Below are 19,270 nucleotides of genomic sequence, written 5' to 3'. Positions count from 1 at the left end.
CCTACAGGCTGGTTATAAGACTTAATTTGATAATATAATCTTGCTATACAGTAGTTGTGAAGTCTTTTACAAGTATAGTGAAGGAGCACACACTCACAAGTAAAACGTGATTGTGGAGTCACATGAATCTAGCATGCTCTGAAGCAAAAAGCTGTTATGTGTGTGTTTAGCCTAAGGTTGGATATCTTGAATAATGCAGATTGTGAATTTCTCTCCCTTCAGGATCACTGCCTGTAGAACAGAAAGAGAGGGAGGGAGGAATAGATGGATGGAGACAAATAGAGAGAAAAAGATGAAAGAAAAATATAGCATGAATAAATCTGAATATAGCATATGACTTAATAACGTTGATTCATTATACATTATGGGTACATTTCATGACGCTGAATGCCTTTCATGTGAATGGTTCATACTGTTGCAGTGTTGCCAGTGTTCACTGTTCCTTTCCAGTTCAACAGCTATAATTAGACTGAGAGATTTATTGTACAACCGCAAACATGGACTGCCAACACTGTCTGTCTTTCTGTCTTTATCTCTCTTCGCAGTGCAAGACTCTATCAGGTATCTGTGAGCACATTATTTCATTGTCGTCCGATTCGTTGGTGTCACAGTCTGCCCACTTAGAGGTTGTCCATCTGACGAACGTAATGCCTAGCGAGGGCCTGGTGAGTAAAAAATCCCTTCTATAATCAACAGAAATATGAGAATGCACATGCTGAGTTATACATTAAGAGACAACTATTTGTAGACAAATGCTGCCTTAAAGTGTACCTGTATTATTATGGCATGTCATGCATTAATGTTGGAGACATATCATGAAAGTAGCATAAATACCCAAGTACTACATCTGAATTCAAAATGATGAAAATATGTGGTGCATAAATATATTTGGTACTTAACAATTTTTATAGTTTTAAAAAGCAAACACTGTAAATTGATTGATTAAGTTTGCACTTATCTATGAGCTGTTTTGTACATTGTATCATCTAGAATTCTGAGTTTCACAATTGTAAATATGACTATTACATATTACTATTACAATATTTCTGAATACATGGGACTGTCTGTTTGTGTGACCAATAGCGAGAATGAGAAAGCTGTTTGAAAACAATCATTGTTTTTGCAGTTCCATTTGGTGACAGAAATGATACACTTTAGCACCGTTTGAAAAATCTGTATAACTCTAGCTGTGATGCACTATGATTGATTGATTTTATGATTGACAAGAGCTTCTTTCCTCTTTTTAGGGCATGTACATCAAGTCAACATATGACGGTCTTCATGTGATCACTGGGACCACAGAGAATGTGAGTTCAGAGCTGGATTTATTCTTTACCTGACTCATATAAATTCCCCCAATCCAAAGCCTAAAATTATAAACAGCTGTATGCCTCACTTCCCACAAATTTTGGAGAATCCCTTTTGGGAATGCCAGGATGGTCATTTAAACTGTCAACCTTTTTCAGGTTTGTCTTACAGGTTTAAGAAAAATTTAATCACACAACACAGTATTTCAAAAAAAAAAAAAAAAAAAAAAAGAAAGAAAGAGAGAGAGAAAGAAATAACAAATAAATAAAATCAATTATTCAGAGATGCTTTTGTTTATTAACATTTATTAAAACCATTCAAATTGACAATTTTAATAAAACCATTAAAAATGCATTAGAGAGGTTGAAAAGTGTTTCATAGGGCCTTATAAATAAAAATTTTTTTAAACTTTTAATAAATTGATGTTAAATTGTGTAAGTTTCATGATTTTAATTAATTAGACATGCTTTCTGATTAATTTAATTGAACCATTAAAACAGAGTCTAGAAAAATTTTAACAGAAAAAAATGAATTTGGGGAAAAAACAAACAAACAAACAAAAACAGATTTCATAGGGCCCTATGTAAAGCACCATCTGAGTTCTTCAACACCTAGATTAAACCCATGTCAATTTTAAGATCATCATTTGTGATGCTGTGAGATAGGACTTCTTATCTGTAGGAAAACCAGCTCTGGTTTCCTTCAGATTGTCAGTGCCCATTTCAGGCAGTGTTGCTCTATAAAGCACATGCTGTGCTGCAGCTCTTCTGTGGGGACAGCAGAACCAGGTCATCCGCATAGAGCAGGCACTTGATTTCAGAGCTGCTTGGAATGGTGGATTGTTCCAGTGCTGTTGTTAAATCATTTATGCACGTGTTCAATTAGGTTGGACTCAAGCTACATGCCTTTTTTAGCTGCTGAAAAAACAGAAATCACTGATTTCTAACTCTTTAATGCACATTTACTGTTCAGCTAATGGATGATCTTCCTCATCAAGCTTAGAGAACGACACATCAGAGCAAACGCAAAATCATCTGGATAATATTCTGGACTGGTGTGGTGGCATGGTTTAGTGGTTAAACATTTGGGAAAAATTGTTCAAACCCCAAAAGGTTTGAAAATGTCTACTGTTGTACCCTTGAAAAAGACATTTCATCTAAGATTGCCCCAGGCAGACTGTCGCTGCAAGATTTGTACTGTAAGTCGATAATGCATAGAATCATCATCTAATGACTGCTTACTGTGTTTGAACAGATTATGAAAATAATCTTTGAAATACACGTTTGGCTATTTACATATACAGGCAGAACAAATGAGTAGAGCTGTGTTTCCCAAAAGCATTGTATGCTTTGTTGATTCTAGAAACCACTGGCACTAATGCGCTCTACGATCTTCTCAGGCTTACAATGCTTTTGGGAAATGCAGCCCGGATGAGTGAGATTTTGATTAAAAGACCCTCAAACATTCTTTATAGGGAAGGTCAACATTTAGGCATGTATGATGCAATACACAGAAACACCTGGTGTCCAATTTATTTCTATAATGAGCAGGGTTATTAATCTCTCTCTCTCTCTCTTGCAGTCTCCTGCAGATCATTGTAAGAAGATCCACGCCGGTGACGAGGTCATTCAGGTCAATCACCAAACTGTGGTGTGTATCATTGCGTGGTTGACATCTGTTTTGACCTTGCATCAGAGCATATGTGCAGTAATGTGTGCGCAGGTATGATTGATTATCAGTTGATGCTCAAGGGTTTTCAGGATGGATCTCATTAAACCTATCATGAACATTTCCTTTATATGAAATTATTCCTTTCATTAAGGAAATCATTAAGATTTCTACAGAGACCTGTGGACAAAAATATATTTATTGTGGCCGCAAGTTAAGAATTTATTATGGATTAAGAATTAATTCCCTCAATTTAGTCAAATTGTGTCCAGGAATTAAGAATTTTTTTCCACAACTTATTAATTGGTTTTCTCGTTTTTGTCAAATGTGGCCATTTGTTCAATAAATTACTACAATGCGACCAGGATCAATGAAAATGCTGAAATGAATTAATAAAATGAGGAAACTAATTCTTAATCTGTCACGTACAGGGCTTCAATCAATAATGTAAACCCCAGACACCATTACTTGGTACTCCAAATTTAAATGTTATATTCTAAACCTTTTTTTGCTAATTATTAATCTTTCACACTACTACCCCAGTGGAAAAAATATATACTAAAATGCATTTGAAATATGTTTATTTTGTGCTAATTACACTACAAATACATTTACATATTTATGTGCTTAATAAAACTACCTTGTAATTGTACTTTTGATAAACTAAACTGGTATACGTACTTAATCTGCTAAACTGGAACATCTAATTTTGTGCTTAATGCGCTTTAATTATGCGGGAGTAGTGTTGAAGTCCTACTAAAGTATATTTGTTTGCACTAAAGTGGAACTATTGCAAGTATACTTCAGCTACACTTGAAATATTTTGCATTTAAAGACTGATATTATACAGAGATCACGCAATCCTTATTAATAGTAATATTAAAACACATTTTAAAACACATATTAAGAAATGTGCATTGTGCAGAAAAGAAATACTCCAAATAAAGTGTAATTATAGTTTTATATCAGTAAGTCTTACATGATATGTCAATAAATATGGATTTGAAGTATACTTAGTATATGAAATAAATGTATTTTAAATAAATGATGGCATTTTTTTTTTTTTACTAGGGTAGTTTAACATTATTTATTTAGTTTTTATTTGTAAATCATTTCTATCTTTCAGGTGGGCTGGCAGTTGAAGAATTTGGTCAACTGTCTCCGTGAGGATCCGGGTGGAGTCATCCTCACACTGAAGAAGAGGCCACAGAACACTCTGGGCTCCACCCCTGCACTGCTGAAGAACGCCCGCTGGAAACCACTCGCCCTGCAGGTGTGTGTGTCAGGATAGTTCAATGTGTTTGTTCAAGTGTATCTATTTAATATGTAGTGTGTGCGTATGAGTGCATCTCAGAGCAGTGAATGAGTTCCGTACGGCTTGTTGCCATGGCAGCCAGAGTTCCGTGGTTTCTCTGGATACAAGTATCAGACAGATGCAGTTAAAGCTTGCACATGTGTCCTCTCCTCACAGTCACGACACAGCAGAGCGGAATGGACCTTCACTCATGAATGAATCCACATTGGTGGTTTAAAGGACATAATGCTTATTGACATAATTACACATCAACTTACGGTGAAAGAGGATTTTAAATCCTTCCTGAATGAATAAATAAACAATTAAAGAGAAGATATATTGTACAATTGTGAATTACTGAATGGAGATGGCTAGGAGTGGGCAATATGTCCAAAATCATATATCACGGTATGAGTAATTTTATTTCACGGTAAGGATATATATCACAATATAGTTATTTCTTGTCAACAGTGTCAATATCACAAATATCACAAAAAACTAATACTAGCCTAAATAATAATAATAAAAAAAAACTTAAGCTCACTGAAGACAAGTAAACAGTCAGAGATTAAACACAAATCTGAAACTAATAACAAGCAATAGGACAAAAAAAAATACTACATTGTATAAAGTAATCAAATGAATAAAAACACTACATATTCTTCACCGTGTAAATAAAAAATATATTTCCTTTTATTAAAGTGATTTAGCTCAAGAGCTGTGAGAGATTTTCTCTCATTTGTTGTCTGATTAGCGTGAATGACAGACAGCATGAACATTAGACTGCTGTCACTTTAAGAGCTGCCCAGATCTAATATACTGCTACACGTTTTCTTTCTCAGCTGTTTGCTTTCACTTAAGACCTGAATTACTGTTTAAGAGGAAACTTGCTGGGACGGGAATTTTTTCACATACAAGTGTGTGTATTTAACCATTCAAGGCCTATAAAGCGACAAAAATAACACATTCTATGAGCAGCAACTTCACGTGCATATAGCCTAATGAGTTCTCTTTCGCTGCTGATTGCATTTCAATGGCTTAAAATCATTTGATTTTAAAACGCAATGCTTAAAAATGCTTGCAAACGACAAGTTTTCGTGACCACGTAGCACAGCAACATCATGTGAGCTTGTAACAGTGATAAAGACGATAGTCAAAAATCTCTACCGGTTGACAGATTTCTACAGATGAATCATACCAGCCGGTATATCGCTCACCTCTAGAGATGGCACTATAAATGAACAACTGGATAAAATGACTAAAGAATAAAAGGACATATTTGTACTGAAATATTTATGTGCAATTAAACAATGCCCACTGATAACTGCTAATGATAAATCCATCAGAGTATTTAATGTACATGATTCTCCTGTCTCTTGTTCTTGGGTTGCTGTCTACTGCTTGTTGCTATGCTTTTCCTCATTTCTAACTGACTGATGCAGCGCTCATGGTTGCTAAGGGCAACACTATCATCACACTCTTGGTCCTTTATTAGTCAAAGGTCTTTAGACGTGTGTGTGTGTGACTGATCTCTGTCCTGCCTTCTAGTGAAACTAACTGCACCAGACTAACATACTGTACAACTATATTTGAAAAAAAAAAAAGTTTTTTACTTGTCTGGTATTTGTATGGTCTAATAGCTGATTTTCTTCTAATTCTTTTCTATTGCATTAATATAACATCAACAAAGTGTCATTTGCTTCATACTGAGGCTATTTTGTGCATGTTTTTGATTGACAGCCACTGTCCACCAGTCCTTGCAGTGGTTCTCCCACTCCACCCAGCACGCTTGGGTCAGTGGGCCTGTCACCTGGAGTGGACACACCTGGGGGACATGATGTTTTTATTCTTTCCCCTGTCTACGGACACAGGTATTCACATATGAAATATAAGATGTATGCAAAACTGTTTAATTTAGCATGTCGGTGTAATTCCCCTTTTTTTCTTTCGTTGGCTCTTGTTCTCACTCATTTAGAGAGGATGATCTGGATCGGGGTGGGTTTGGTGTGTTTGGCTCGGATTCCCCGGGGTATTATGTAGAACAGGAAGTACTGGGGGGTCAGTACTTCCCCCTCCTGGAAGAGGATTCTGGGAGAAATACCGGACTGCGACGCAGAGACCGGACTCCAACTCACAGTAAGACGATGCAATTGAAAATTACAAATATGCAAAAAGATGAATGAACAAATAAATAAATAATATTTACATGTAAACAGATTTTAAAATGAATTATGGTTAATTTAAACCTTAATTTAAATTAAGTTATTTGTATGTAATTATTATTGATGTCCTCAAGTTATATTTTTTATTAAGAAAATGAGCTTTATTTTAGGACCATGAGCATTTTTTTTTTTTTTTTTTTTTGCATTGTAGCATTATTTTCAAAATGAAGCAGAGGAACCCTAGCTTTCTTTACTGCAAATTTCCATTTATTTAATCAGGAATAATACATATAAAGAAAGTGGTGCACAGGTGAGCATGCATGACCAAAATAAAAATTGTGCTGGGTAAATAAGTTCAGACCGCTCATTTGTGTACCAACATGGTTGACAGCTGTCAATGCACTAATTTGACTAACTGTAATACTGCATAAGATTTCCATTCAAATATAAAGCACAAATCTAGGCTATGCACTGCCGGTTTCAGAGCAAAATGAAAAACTGTGACATTTCATTCACTGACGCGCTTTACTCGGCACATATACTTACTTACCAGCAAGCCACCAAAATAAAAGCTTTCTGATTTTAAGTTAGAAAATGTATATAAAAATGAAAAAAAAAAAATATATATATTAGATTAAAAAATATTAGGATTGTATTTTTATATATATATATATATATATATATATATACACAATTAATGCTCATTTTAATTAAAAATAATTATTGTGTCTGTACAGGATGATTTTGATTGCTATGTTTCAGTTTGAATTTAAAAGAGTTTTCTTCTTTGTTACTGTCCTAATTCATATACATAAGGTACTCTCAATTCAGAACAACATACTATGGTACATACATACTGTCTCTATACACTACATACTGAATACTGCATTCTCTGTTTTAAATAATATATGGAACTGCGCACTGTTTTATATATTATTAAATAAACTGTTGTATTTGCTTATGCGAAGTTACATAATGTACATCTTACATCATGTCTGGATGGCCATTTTTTAAGCCGGACATAGACGCAGTGCATTACAGGAGATTAAGCCACTCGAGAGCTCCGGCTTTAAACTGCAAATCTCAGCCATTTAGTATATTGCTGTTGCACTACTACATGCACTATAATACACACAAAGAGAATAGATGAAAGATGCTCTGAAATACACCAGTACATACACAGATACACACTTAAATAATATACGTCTCTGCCTGTAGGTGATATCCGGCAGGTTTCAATGGGAACTGAATGGCTGGCAGAGCCTCAAGAATCTGGAGTTTACAAAAGAGGAAGCAGAGGTGAGGATTTTAATTTGGTGGCACATTTAACCAATTAACTACTTTTTACTCCACTGGCACCAACTTGTACTTTAATTAAAACCTTATGTGCCTTATTGTTATTGTAGACATTTCTGACACCCATGGCCAACACTGATTTTGGTGGTCCACTTAAAAATGGCATTAACAGTTCTGTCTTTTAAAAAAATGGACAGATGTTGGCCTCTGTGAGGATTTTAGGTCAGAGCTCAGTGTCAGTAATAAATGTTCCATCTCTAACGCTTTCAGTATCACTAATAAAAAGAGGTGTAAGCCCACTCATATTTTCTTAGAATTCAGGAAGTGCCCCTCATATTCAGAGATCTGTGATTATAAAAATCACATATTACATTATACCAAACATGTGTTTTCTTAATATCTGAATGTCTGTGTTAATGTTGGTATTTGAAGTTAACTACAAAGTTAGGAGCTGCTTCTTGGTAAACACAATCAAGTTTTTTAGCATCACGTGGCATTCTTAGTTGCATATCCTGGCATTTGCAGTGTAAGTTGATTTCATAAGTATATATGAAGAATGTAAATGTCACAAAACTATAGAACTGACTTTTCAGAGCATGAGAACAGAGAACAAAGCGCTGTAAGCTGGTGACTTTGTTCTAGTGAACTTTGCAGCCAAAAGCAGGAAATACTGTTACGCAGGCTTGTCTGTGAAAGTTGAGAGTAGCAAAAGTGTAAGACAGACTTCTTTGAAGAAGCCATCTGAGCTTCAGAAAGCAGGAGGAAATGTATACATCCATTACCGCTAGCATTGGTTGTTCAGTACAGCGTACATTTTTTTCTGAATATATTTTAGAATTTCTTTCCCTCCCAAAAAGCAACAACAGAACACTGAAACTTATAATAGTTGATTAATGTAGAATATCAACAATAAAAAGAAAAGACTTAACACATAAAAGTTAAGGTATGAAAAAGTTATATTTAATTAGTAGCTTTCAGCTGATATTTTTGATCTTTACCAACTCCTCTTAATGTGTGAGTGTTAATCTAATTTAACTTAAAGATTCAGGAAAAAAAATGACAGTAACCAACTATACTTTTTGGTTTTTGGGGTGTGAAAGGTGACATGTAACCATGTCAAATGACTAATTTATTACTTCCCTGTTTCTTTTTTGTGGAAACACAATTTTAAGAATAGAACAGAGATTGCGTAGGTGACATTAGCACAGATGTAAATAGAAAGCAAACCTCCATGAGGGGAAATAAACCTCTAAAACCTCACACACACACATACACAGGAAGGTGTAAGAGTAGCTTCGTGCCGAGGCAGCTGGAGTCATGGAAAGTTGAATATTTTGCAGTACGCTTTTGTTCCCATTCTAATGTTTTAGGCTCAGAATGTGACTCACTGCTTGGTTTCTGTCTTTGCCCATCAGATTCGGATTCCTCCCTCTTGCGGTTCCTCAGTGATGATAGGATTTTGTTGATCCAGGAAGAGGCAGAGTTTTCCCAGCGTGACACAAGCAGGCGATCCAGGAAGAAGAGCCGAAATCCCAGCAGTCCCAGTTTTCCCATTAGTCCCTCTATGCTTGCCCCTCCCGTGCGTCTGGACACAGGTCCCCCTGAGGGGCTGCCCTTCCCCGTGCCCGACTCTAATACGATGCCACACTACCATGTAAGTGAAATGTCGAATCTGATCTGAGCTGTGACTTTTCTCACGCAATTGCAATTGCTTGATGTCAGTCAACATCGATTTGGTCTTCAAATACTAGTGTTTTAACTTCGAGGCATATCAAACATTCTGACATTTATATTTGTTTAATAAAAAATTTAAAAATTGCCTCATCTAGTGACATACTAGTCAAATTATTGATCCATAATTTGATCACGTGACTGTACACACACACATCTTTGAAACAGTGGGGTTTTTTTCATAACACTGAACAGGAAATTCAAATCAGTCTTCCTCTCTGTCTCTTGTTCTCTGTCATTCTGCTTTTTGCCCCAGAGAGCTGCAGACACACTTCGAGCAGATGCTGATAGGTAAGTAATCTTCATACCTTCCTTAAATGATCATATTTGTTTGTATTATTGAATTATTATCCTCTGGGGTTGACTTGTTAACACAAAGAGTAAAGGTTATGGCAAAAAATGTCTTTTTTTGGCTGTTATTTTCAGCTTTGTCCTCAATAATTCTTTGTAAACGCTCCCTTTAGGAAAAACAGTGCTTACACATGAGCTGTGGGTTGACTGTTGGGTCTAATATCGATTTGAACTGGTCCATGCTGTAATATGTGCCTCTTTGCATAGTCTGCATTACACTGTGACAGATTGACAATAATATATCATAATCTACCCTGCCATGTGACACTCAAATGGTTTAAATCGAACTGAATAACCTTCAGCCTCTGATTCTCATCGCTGAGCTAATTCAGAAAGGTTTTCAGGACAGCAAGTGCTACACATGGCCAGATGTCTAGAAAGTAGATTTCCCCATATTTTATTCTTATCATTAGAGTGGGTGGTGTTATGATTAACAGTATCAATTCTGTTTCCTCCTTATTACCTGACTGTCACTGGAATAGCCAGGGTTCTGAACATAGAGTTGATGTCATTGATGTATAAATGTGGCCGGTTTTATGGTAATTAATTTTTTTTTTACATCATAAATCAAGTTTTGAGTTCTTAATTGACAGCATGTCATCTTAGTGCAACAAATATGAAGGAGAGGTGCTGCACACTTTTTGTTTGAGCATACAACAGTCACCACAGTGAGGATCTTAATGAACCGCCATTTATTTAAAAAATTGAGCAACAGAAATTCCTTGGCTGCAGTTTCAAGAAGGTTTTTGTTTGCTTTGTGACTGAAGCTGTAAGTGCGAACATGGAATGATCTCTGTTTCTCTGCCGTTACGATGCATAAAGAGAATTAGATTAAAGAGTATAGTCCTTACTAGTGTGTGTGTGTGTGTGTGTGTGTGTGTGTGTGTGTGTGTGCCCGTGTGTGTGTGAGAGAGAGGAGGGTTGTGTATGTTTGAGGGTGCTGTGCTAGGGTGGTTTCATTTAGTTATGAAGTTAACCTCAAACCCCAGCATCCTGTCCACTACCTGTGCCTTTGTTTGAGTTAAATAGGTGAGAAAGAAAAAAAATTTTTTTTTTTTTATTTTATTCTTGCTGCAGGTGGAATCATAAATTACACTGCTATGCTCAGGCAGTTCTAATAATCACATAATTAAAAACGCCATTGAAAACAGAACTCTCTTCTTGTCTCTTGACTGTCTCGTTGTCTTTGTCCTGTTGTCCCTCTCTACAGATATGCCAGTTCAGGACTGGACCGACAAGCAGGTGCATCAATGAGGAAGGTAAACCACAAGCGCATTACAGCATCAGTAGTGTTAATGCGAATACATATTGTTGGAAACAAGAGGTACAGATACAATTTTCAGAAGTTTAAATTTTTTAATTGATTGATTAGAGAATTTTTATTTGCAATATGGCAGCAAAAAAGAGCTGTGGTAGTTAGAAATTAGTTGATGAACACCAGTTTTTTATTATATTATTCAGGATTGGACTTTAAGACAAAAAGTACATTTATCAATATAAGAAATGAACAACAAATGCTTTAGATTCTTAATTGATTAAAACAAATGCTTTAGTTTAATATTAATCACACTATCTGTCTAACTATATTGTTAATTATATAAATACTTTTTTTGTTTTAAGATTAGATCATGCTCAGGACACTGCAGTAATGAGGATGTATGCTTCTTATTACTTATTAAATTCAAAATTAATATTTTGTAGACTTTGTAGGGATGTAACGATTCACTCAGGATTCAATTCACGATTTTGATTTCACAAATCCATTTTCTCATTATTTCTTTTTAACAAAATGAAATTGAAGACATTATACAGTAAATGAAAAAGTGTCATTTTATTAGGCTAATGCTGCACGTTTCTTTGTGAAATTTAAATATAACAGAACTAAATTGAAATTTTACCCCAACAACCCCCAATCAAACAAGTATGTTACACAAATAAAATAAATCTCTTAGTATGAACAAGGATTTTTCTGTGCTCTTTCCATTTGAGATTAGAGGCAACTACTGGATTTCAATCATGATCCAAACAAAGATATAGCATGCGTGCTGCATGAGTAGTTTTTAATCTAAGACTGCATTAATTTAGAAATTTTAAGCAAAAAACAGAATGGTCTGACTTAGTTTTGTGAAACTATATCACATAAAACATATCTGAACAAAACTGCAAATGAGCTGAATGAGACGCAGACTCACTCTCTGACAGCAGGTGGCGCGTTATGAACAGCAATGATACAGTGTTTCCTTGGTTACCGCTGTAAATTCAGAGGCAAGATGAAATATGAATACTACTTTAATATGCATTGTTCAGAGGCAAGATGAAAAAAAAAATAAATACCACATAAACTTTTCTAAACACAGTCAGTTCCCCTCAGAGATACATTCATATTAAACTCCTACTCTAAATGTTTCGCGATTTATATGGCATCTCAACTGATTTGAATCATTACATATTTTAATCGATTTTTGACCGGCTCGCGGTTAATCGTTACATCCCTATTGATTTGTAATATATGTAAGGAGGAACATGTATACTGTATGTCTGTTATAGAAATCCTCAAGGTTTTGGTTTATGAGAATGACACAAGCAATTCTTTGTTTCTTATGCATCCTTCTTCTCCTCTCTCTAGTCTGTACATTATGCCTCTCTGAGGATCAAGTCCAGGAAAAAAAGCAAAGGTACAATGAGATGAGATGCATACAAGCTCCTGGGTTTACTTTGAGCGCATGGGTTGTGTGTTTTGTTATACTGTGCTGTGTTTGTCAAGAAGAATATTATCACAATGTTATTCGGTCATTTAATATGCTGTGTGTGTGTAGGTTCCCTCAGTAGTGCCAGCAGGAGGCGTATTGCCTGCAAAGATCTGGGTCATGGTGACTGTGAAGGCTGGCTATGGAAAAAGAAGGATGCCACCGGCTACTTCACACAGAAATGGAAGAAGTACTGGTTCGTTCTCAAAGACTCCAACCTGTACTGGGTACACCAATCAGAACGTAAGTAAACAAACACAATTCCCTTCTCTTGGGTTGTGTGTAGGATGTATGGAAGTGTATAGAATTCAATCTTTTATCCATTTCCACTTGAACTATTTCTGGGATCTAAAATAGCTTTACAGTTCCACATCCAGCCAGTCAATCTCTACTATTATCACTAATTACACAACTGTCAACACTTTCATTACCTGCTGCCTACATTGATGGCCTGGTAACAGGCTCAAACCCGGGAGTGACGTTTAGTTTTCTAGTTTTTGCATATTAAAGTATGCATCACATCTCTCAGTTTTAGAGAAAATCTGTGCATTTATACTGTCATGTAACTGCCGTAGTTATGATGCCGAAATTATTTCTCTTTATTTCTTTGTTCAGGATGAGAAAGCAGAGGGCTTCATCTGTCTGCCAGAGTTTCGGATAGACAGAGCAATTGAGTGCAGGAGGAAACAGTGAGTGTTAGAGGACAACAATAATCACTCTTTCTCTCTATTGTGTTTGGTTTGCTGGTTTTTGGGTGGGTCTGTGTTTGAAACCCATCGCCTAGCGGAAATTGTGTCACTGCAGAACTGCTGATCTTTCTTTTACAAACACACACACACACACACACACACACACACACACACACACACACACACACACACACACACACATGTAAACTAGGTATTTGTGTGTGAATGTCTCTTTGTCTTTGTCTTTTTTTCAGTGCCTTCAAAGCATGTCATCCCAAAATTAAGAGTTTCTTTTTTGCTACAGATCATTTAGAGGAGATGAACCGGTAAGTGGTTTCAGAGCCCGTTCAGACATCAGCTCCCCACTCTGTTATTTCCTCTCACGTCTGTGTTTCCTGTGTCAGGTGGATGAACCGTTTAGGCTTGGCTGCGATTGGCTACACGCCTGATGATCCGGTACCGCGTCCTGATGAAGGTGAGATCACATCCTGTGATGAAATCATGAGCCCATAGTGCTGTGATCTCACTGACTCTAGTTTTTCACCATTTCATTGTTCTGTAAAAACCTAATCTGACTATTATAAACTATAATGTCATGTATATGTGATTCTTTTTTTTTTTTTTAGATTACTGGAGTGAGAGTGACCAGGATGAGGCTGATGGCTCTATGACACTCAAACAGGAAGCCACTTACCACCACAACCCCTCTGTGAGTCTAAACTCACATCTAAGTACACATTGCATACATTCAGCCCAAAACACATTTTCATTTTCTTTAACAGAAACTATTTCTATTTCTACCGTCACACTTAGGGCTGTGACAGTATGGGAGTTTTTCTTACTGTGGTGAAGAAGCAACAAATCATGTGGTTTTATGGTTTAATCACAACCCCCTCCACCCCACCGCACCGCAGTAGCCCCTCACTGCAGAACACAAGATCCAGGGGGCGTGGCTGGATCCACATCTAGGGGATCTCACATTTAAATTTCCACTACTGAAAGAGAGAGAGATAACTGTAGTCTGCACAAAAATTTTATTTGTTATTTTATCTATCTTGTCCAGACTCAAATTAGTTTTACATTTTGCTGTCAGCACAATAGGAAAAAGTGTTGCAGAGAAAAAAAAAAAAATGTAGGTTTTACAAAAATTGTAGCCTATGTTATTTTTATTCGACATCTGTCATTTAAAATTAATAGCAAAATATGTACAAAATCATTGGCTTGTAGCCATTGCGAAATTAAATCACAGAAGAATGTCCCGAGTCAGACTTGCCTGGCATGGGTTTCTTAACAGTAAACCTCACCATTGTCCAGTCCAAGTTGAATGTGCTTCAAGCACAGCACCATCCTTATTCTGCTCTGTCACTGATCGACAACCTGCCTGTTCTGTCTGAGGCCCGTATATTCACCGCTGGTACAGCCTGCTCTGAGGACTGTTATGCAGATGCTGCATGCACAGACCCCACAAATAAAATACTTGAAGCAGAAAGCACTGGTTCATGCGTGCAGCGTGTGCATAACAGTCCTGAGTGCAGGCTGTACGGTGGTCGATAAGAGTGAGTAAAGCGCAGATATGCTGTTCTGAAAGGACGTCGGGAATGGGATATTGTTAGACCGCTCGCTCTCATTCAGATTACACCAGAGTTACCGTGTTTTATTCGAGAATTTAATCCAACGTTGCAATAAATCTGGGGAGAGCCGCGGGAATGCAGACTTCTAGCTTCCTCTTGCTAATACCTTGCAAAAAAAGTGTGGTGATGACGGTGATGACCTCAACACAGTGATTGGCGTCTGGTTTTGGGGCCTGTTAACAATTTCCACTTAAACCTCAAATCAGGAACCAGTAAAATCAGAAGTCAAGCATCAGGATAATGACTAATGCAAGCATCAGGGTGATGACAGGATAATGCAATTTTTTTAAATATAATTTGCAAAACAAAACTGCATGGCACAGATCTAGGTTCGTTATACAAATATAAGAACCCATTGTAGCACCTTGTTCATATTCCTATTCCCTCCAACCACTCTTCCCCCTTCTGTCTGAAATAGATTTTTAATTGATTCAAATTGATTTCAAATTGATTTTCAAATTTTAATTTATGAATGAAACTTCATAGTAAAAAAGTTTTTATTTATAATTATTTGTAAAAATTATTTAGATTATAGGCTACACACAACCATTTAATCCATTCAAAAAAATGATCTTCCAAATAATAAATATTACATGAGCAACAAATCAGCATATTGGAATGATTTCTGAAGGATCATGTGACATTGAATACTGGAGTAAAAGCTGCTGAAAATTCAGCTTTGCAATCACAGGAATAAATTATATTTTGAAATATGTTGAAATAGATAACAGTAATTTTAAACTGTAATAATTTTTCACAGGATAACTGATTTAGTTTATGTTTGATCGAAGAAATGCAACCTGGGTGAGCATAAGAGACTTCTTTCAGAAGTATTAAAAATCTTACCAAGACCTGCCAGCTCATAATAATGGCATCAAGATTGTAATTTACATTACTTCCAAAGAGAAAATAAACTGCAAATAAAAGCTGTGATTTGCATGCTTGTTTTATGGCAATATATGATGTAACATGGTCAGTTTGGGTCATTTTTTTTTTTTTGCTCACAGAGAGGTTTGCTGAACATCAGCTCCCATACCAGCGCTTTACTGGTGCAAAACAAACTGCCGCTCTCTCTGACTGTCATCTTATACCTCTACTTTTCTGACAGACAGCTGACAATGATAATGACCAGTGTTTCTTTTTGTCCTCAGGCAACTTCGTCCAGTCCATTTCCTGAACGCCATTTTTCCAGTGGCTCCACATTCTCGCATTCCTCCGCCGAAGAGTCCCATTCTTCCTGCCGATCCTCCCATCGAGAACGCCGCTCATGGCAGGACCTGATTGAAACTCCTTTGACCAGCACAGGCCTACACTACCTTCAGACCACAGAAGCGGAGGAGCCAGCCCTGCTGACACCTGACAAGCACCGACAGGCCACGCTCCCCGCCCAGCGCCGGCGTCCTCTGGAACGTGACGGGCCGTTTCCGTTGACGGACAGTGAAGAGTCCCGGCCTCGCCATCACAATCACAAGCAGCGTAGTCAGAGCCTCCCTCGCCATCGCGACACACACGGACACTCGCACCGCAGCGCCCGTACACACGCTCACGCGCACACACACGGCACTCTGAGGCCAAGAACTCATCTCCATGAGGAAGAGGAGGAGGAAGAGGAGGAGGAAAAGCAGGTTCGCAAATCTAGCAGCAGGAGGCCTGAGAGCGAAGAGAAAGTGTCCGATGGCACGGATGGCCTGCAGGAGCTGTACCGATCGTTAGAGCAGGCCAGTCTCTCGGCTTTTGGCCAGCAGAGGCCTTCCACCAAACAAGAGTTCAGACGCTCCTTCGTCAAACGCAGCAATGACCCTGCCACAAATGAACGACTGCACCGTATACGGGTTCTCCGCTCCACGCTAAAGGGATGCAAACACAGAAAGCAGTTTGACCCTTTTTTACTTTTGGGTTTGGATGTAAACTATAACAGGGTAAACTTCTATTAGAAACTCCACGCCAGTTATGTTTTTTGTAGATGAATGATAAATTCAACACAAAAAATAGTGTAAGTACTCTACTGTGGTAAAAGTTTGGGATCTGTATGTTTTTAAAAGTTTCTTATGCTCACCAAAACATGTAGCCTATCTGATTAAAATGCAATAATATAGATATACTGTAAAATATTATTACATTTAAAACAGCCGTTTTCTATTTTAATGCATTTTTTTTATTATTTGTTTATTCTGTGTTTATTTTATATAAGTTTATTTCTGTGATAGTGACAGTAAAAAAGAATGCCATTTATTTGAAAAAGAAATCTTCTGTAACATTATACAAGTCTTGTGTTACTTTTTTGATCAATTGAACACATCCTTGCTTTAAAGGCATAGTTCACCCAAAAATGAAAATTCTGTCATTAATTACTCACCCTCATATCGTTCCAAACCCGTAAGACCTGCGTTCATCTTCAGAACACAAATTACGATATTTGTGATGAAATCCGAGAGCTTTCTGACCCTGCATAGACAGCAACACAACTGACACGTTCAAGGCCCAGAAAGGTAGTAAGGACATCTGTAAAATAATCCATGTGACATCAGTGGTTCAACGCACATCAAAGGCTGACACGGAAGAGAAGAAATTGTTGAATAAAGTTTTTTTTTCTTTGCACAAAAACTAATCACATACCTACACAACAATACTTTAAACCACTAACACCACATCTACCAATTTAACAACTTTTGTTTTCCTAACTACCTTTCTGGCCTTGAACGTGTCAGCTGCATTGCTGTCTATGCAGGGTCAGAAAGCTCTCAGATTTCATCAGATTTCCTCAAAAATATCTAATTTTGTGTTCCAACTTGTGCACGTCTTCACACAGATGAGCACTTCAATTAATCACTAACGCCACTGCAAAAACCATCTTTTCATAAACTAAACCTTTAATAAAAGTATATAAAAAAAATCATACTAACCCAAAGCAGTTCAATAGTAGCATGCATTACCAATTTTATAAAGGAAATAGAAAAAAAATATTATTACAGAAATGCCATCACAGTCTGAATAGGTCAAGTTCAAAATATATCTCTGTAAAAAAAATGGAGAGGAATCTATTGGAAAATTTTAGAGGATCTCCACAAGCATTTAGCAAGATTGTAAGCTGCCACCTGGCAAGGGTGTAGGAACTACCTGAACAGTAAAATTGCATGTTTTTAAATATTATTAGCTTAGCTCATGAATACTAATTAGGTGACTTAATGTTTGTTTAGTAGTGTTAACTGAATTTTCAGAAAATTCTGCCTTACCTTTCACATTCTTTCTATGCACAGATTTTTGATGTTTTGGTAAATCTGAAGATTACAAATAATACCTTGACTTTTTGGAGTTGAGTGAATTTTCAACCTCTCTCTTTCCTCTTCACCAACAGGCAAAGGAGGGCGACTTGGCGATAATCAGTCAGTTGCTGGACGACCCTTGTTTGACCTCGAGGAAGTTTCGTGAATGGAAGCAACGTAACCATGAGCTCTTCCTGGATGTCTGTGAGTTCAGTTCTGCCCCACTGGAACCGCCCAGCGAGTCCAACGACCTTTCACCTCTCTCGCCAACGCTGATGATGCACACTCACTCTTTCATAGAAACACACGTGTGAAACACAGTCACGCACCCACATGACTAACAAACAGTCACATGCTAAAATACAGACATAAAGGTATATGAATAAAGTGAGTCGTGCATTTCAAACCCACACACACACTTTGAAAAACACTGTGGATCCAGACTGTCTTCACTTTTTCCTTGACGGATGACCTGATACTGCCCTCCTCCTGACCGCGAGTGGCACCCGGATTGATTGACCAATACACTGTAAGATCAATGTCAAAGAACTGACCCAGCCTCCAGAACTACCGCAGACAGACACGCAGCCACTGAAACCGAAAGGCGACTGTAACTGCTCAAAAAGTCACGGAAGCGAAAGTGTTACCTGCACATTTATGGCTCACTGCAAACTCTGTACAATATATTTCATCACGGCCACATTTTGAGACGGATGGAAGAAAGGCCCCTGTGAGGTGCCCACTGCATGCCTGAAGAAACATCTTTTCAGATTAATTGACAAACTGTTGAACAAAGTAGGACCGTATTTTAAAAACAAATATTTTATTTTTTCTCTCTGATTGGAGTTTAAAAAAATCTCTCTCTTTTTTTTTTTTTAAATATATCTTCTGAAGATTTTGCTTGTAAGTTTATTTTATTTATATATATATATATATATATATATATATATATATATATTATATATATATATATAATTTCATTTTTTTATTTTTTTTTTTTTCCTTCCCTCGGAATGCTGCAGGAAGAGCACTCATGTAGCCATGGGCAACAGGCTTTACTCTGTTTTACCAAGCAACACCGCCCTACTGTGTTACTCTATACAACTCTCAAAGCAAGCAAGAGTGTTGGA

General features: G+C 37.0%; 1 protein-coding gene across 1 annotated transcript in view; it reads left to right on the top strand.

Annotated features, from left to right (window-relative positions):
• Positions 1-18,641, top strand: part of LOC122134590 (connector enhancer of kinase suppressor of ras 2-like) — a 38,607-nt gene extending 19,966 nt beyond the window's left edge. Inside the window, 19 exon segments of the mRNA XM_042754914.1 lie at positions 546-665; positions 1,248-1,307; positions 2,890-2,958; positions 4,103-4,249; positions 6,011-6,141; positions 6,246-6,406; positions 7,651-7,731; positions 9,144-9,382; positions 9,716-9,750; positions 11,021-11,069; positions 12,437-12,485; positions 12,627-12,784; positions 12,786-12,800; positions 13,173-13,246; positions 13,501-13,572; positions 13,651-13,721; positions 13,873-13,955; positions 16,029-16,730; positions 18,233-18,641. Of these exon segments, the coding sequence (XP_042610848.1) occupies positions 546-665; positions 1,248-1,307; positions 2,890-2,958; positions 4,103-4,249; positions 6,011-6,141; positions 6,246-6,406; positions 7,651-7,731; positions 9,144-9,382; positions 9,716-9,750; positions 11,021-11,069; positions 12,437-12,485; positions 12,627-12,784; positions 12,786-12,800; positions 13,173-13,246; positions 13,501-13,572; positions 13,651-13,721; positions 13,873-13,955; positions 16,029-16,730; positions 18,233-18,454 (2,538 nt within the window). The 3' untranslated portion in view covers positions 18,455-18,641.
• The last annotated feature ends 629 nt before the right edge of the window (positions 18,642-19,270 follow it).

Source organism: Cyprinus carpio, unplaced genomic scaffold (assembly GCF_018340385.1).
Source record: "Cyprinus carpio isolate SPL01 unplaced genomic scaffold, ASM1834038v1 S000006615, whole genome shotgun sequence".
NCBI lineage: Eukaryota > Metazoa > Chordata > Actinopteri > Cypriniformes > Cyprinidae > Cyprinus > Cyprinus carpio.
Note: the sequence above shows the minus strand (reverse complement) of the source record. Positions and strands in the feature narration are given on the sequence as shown.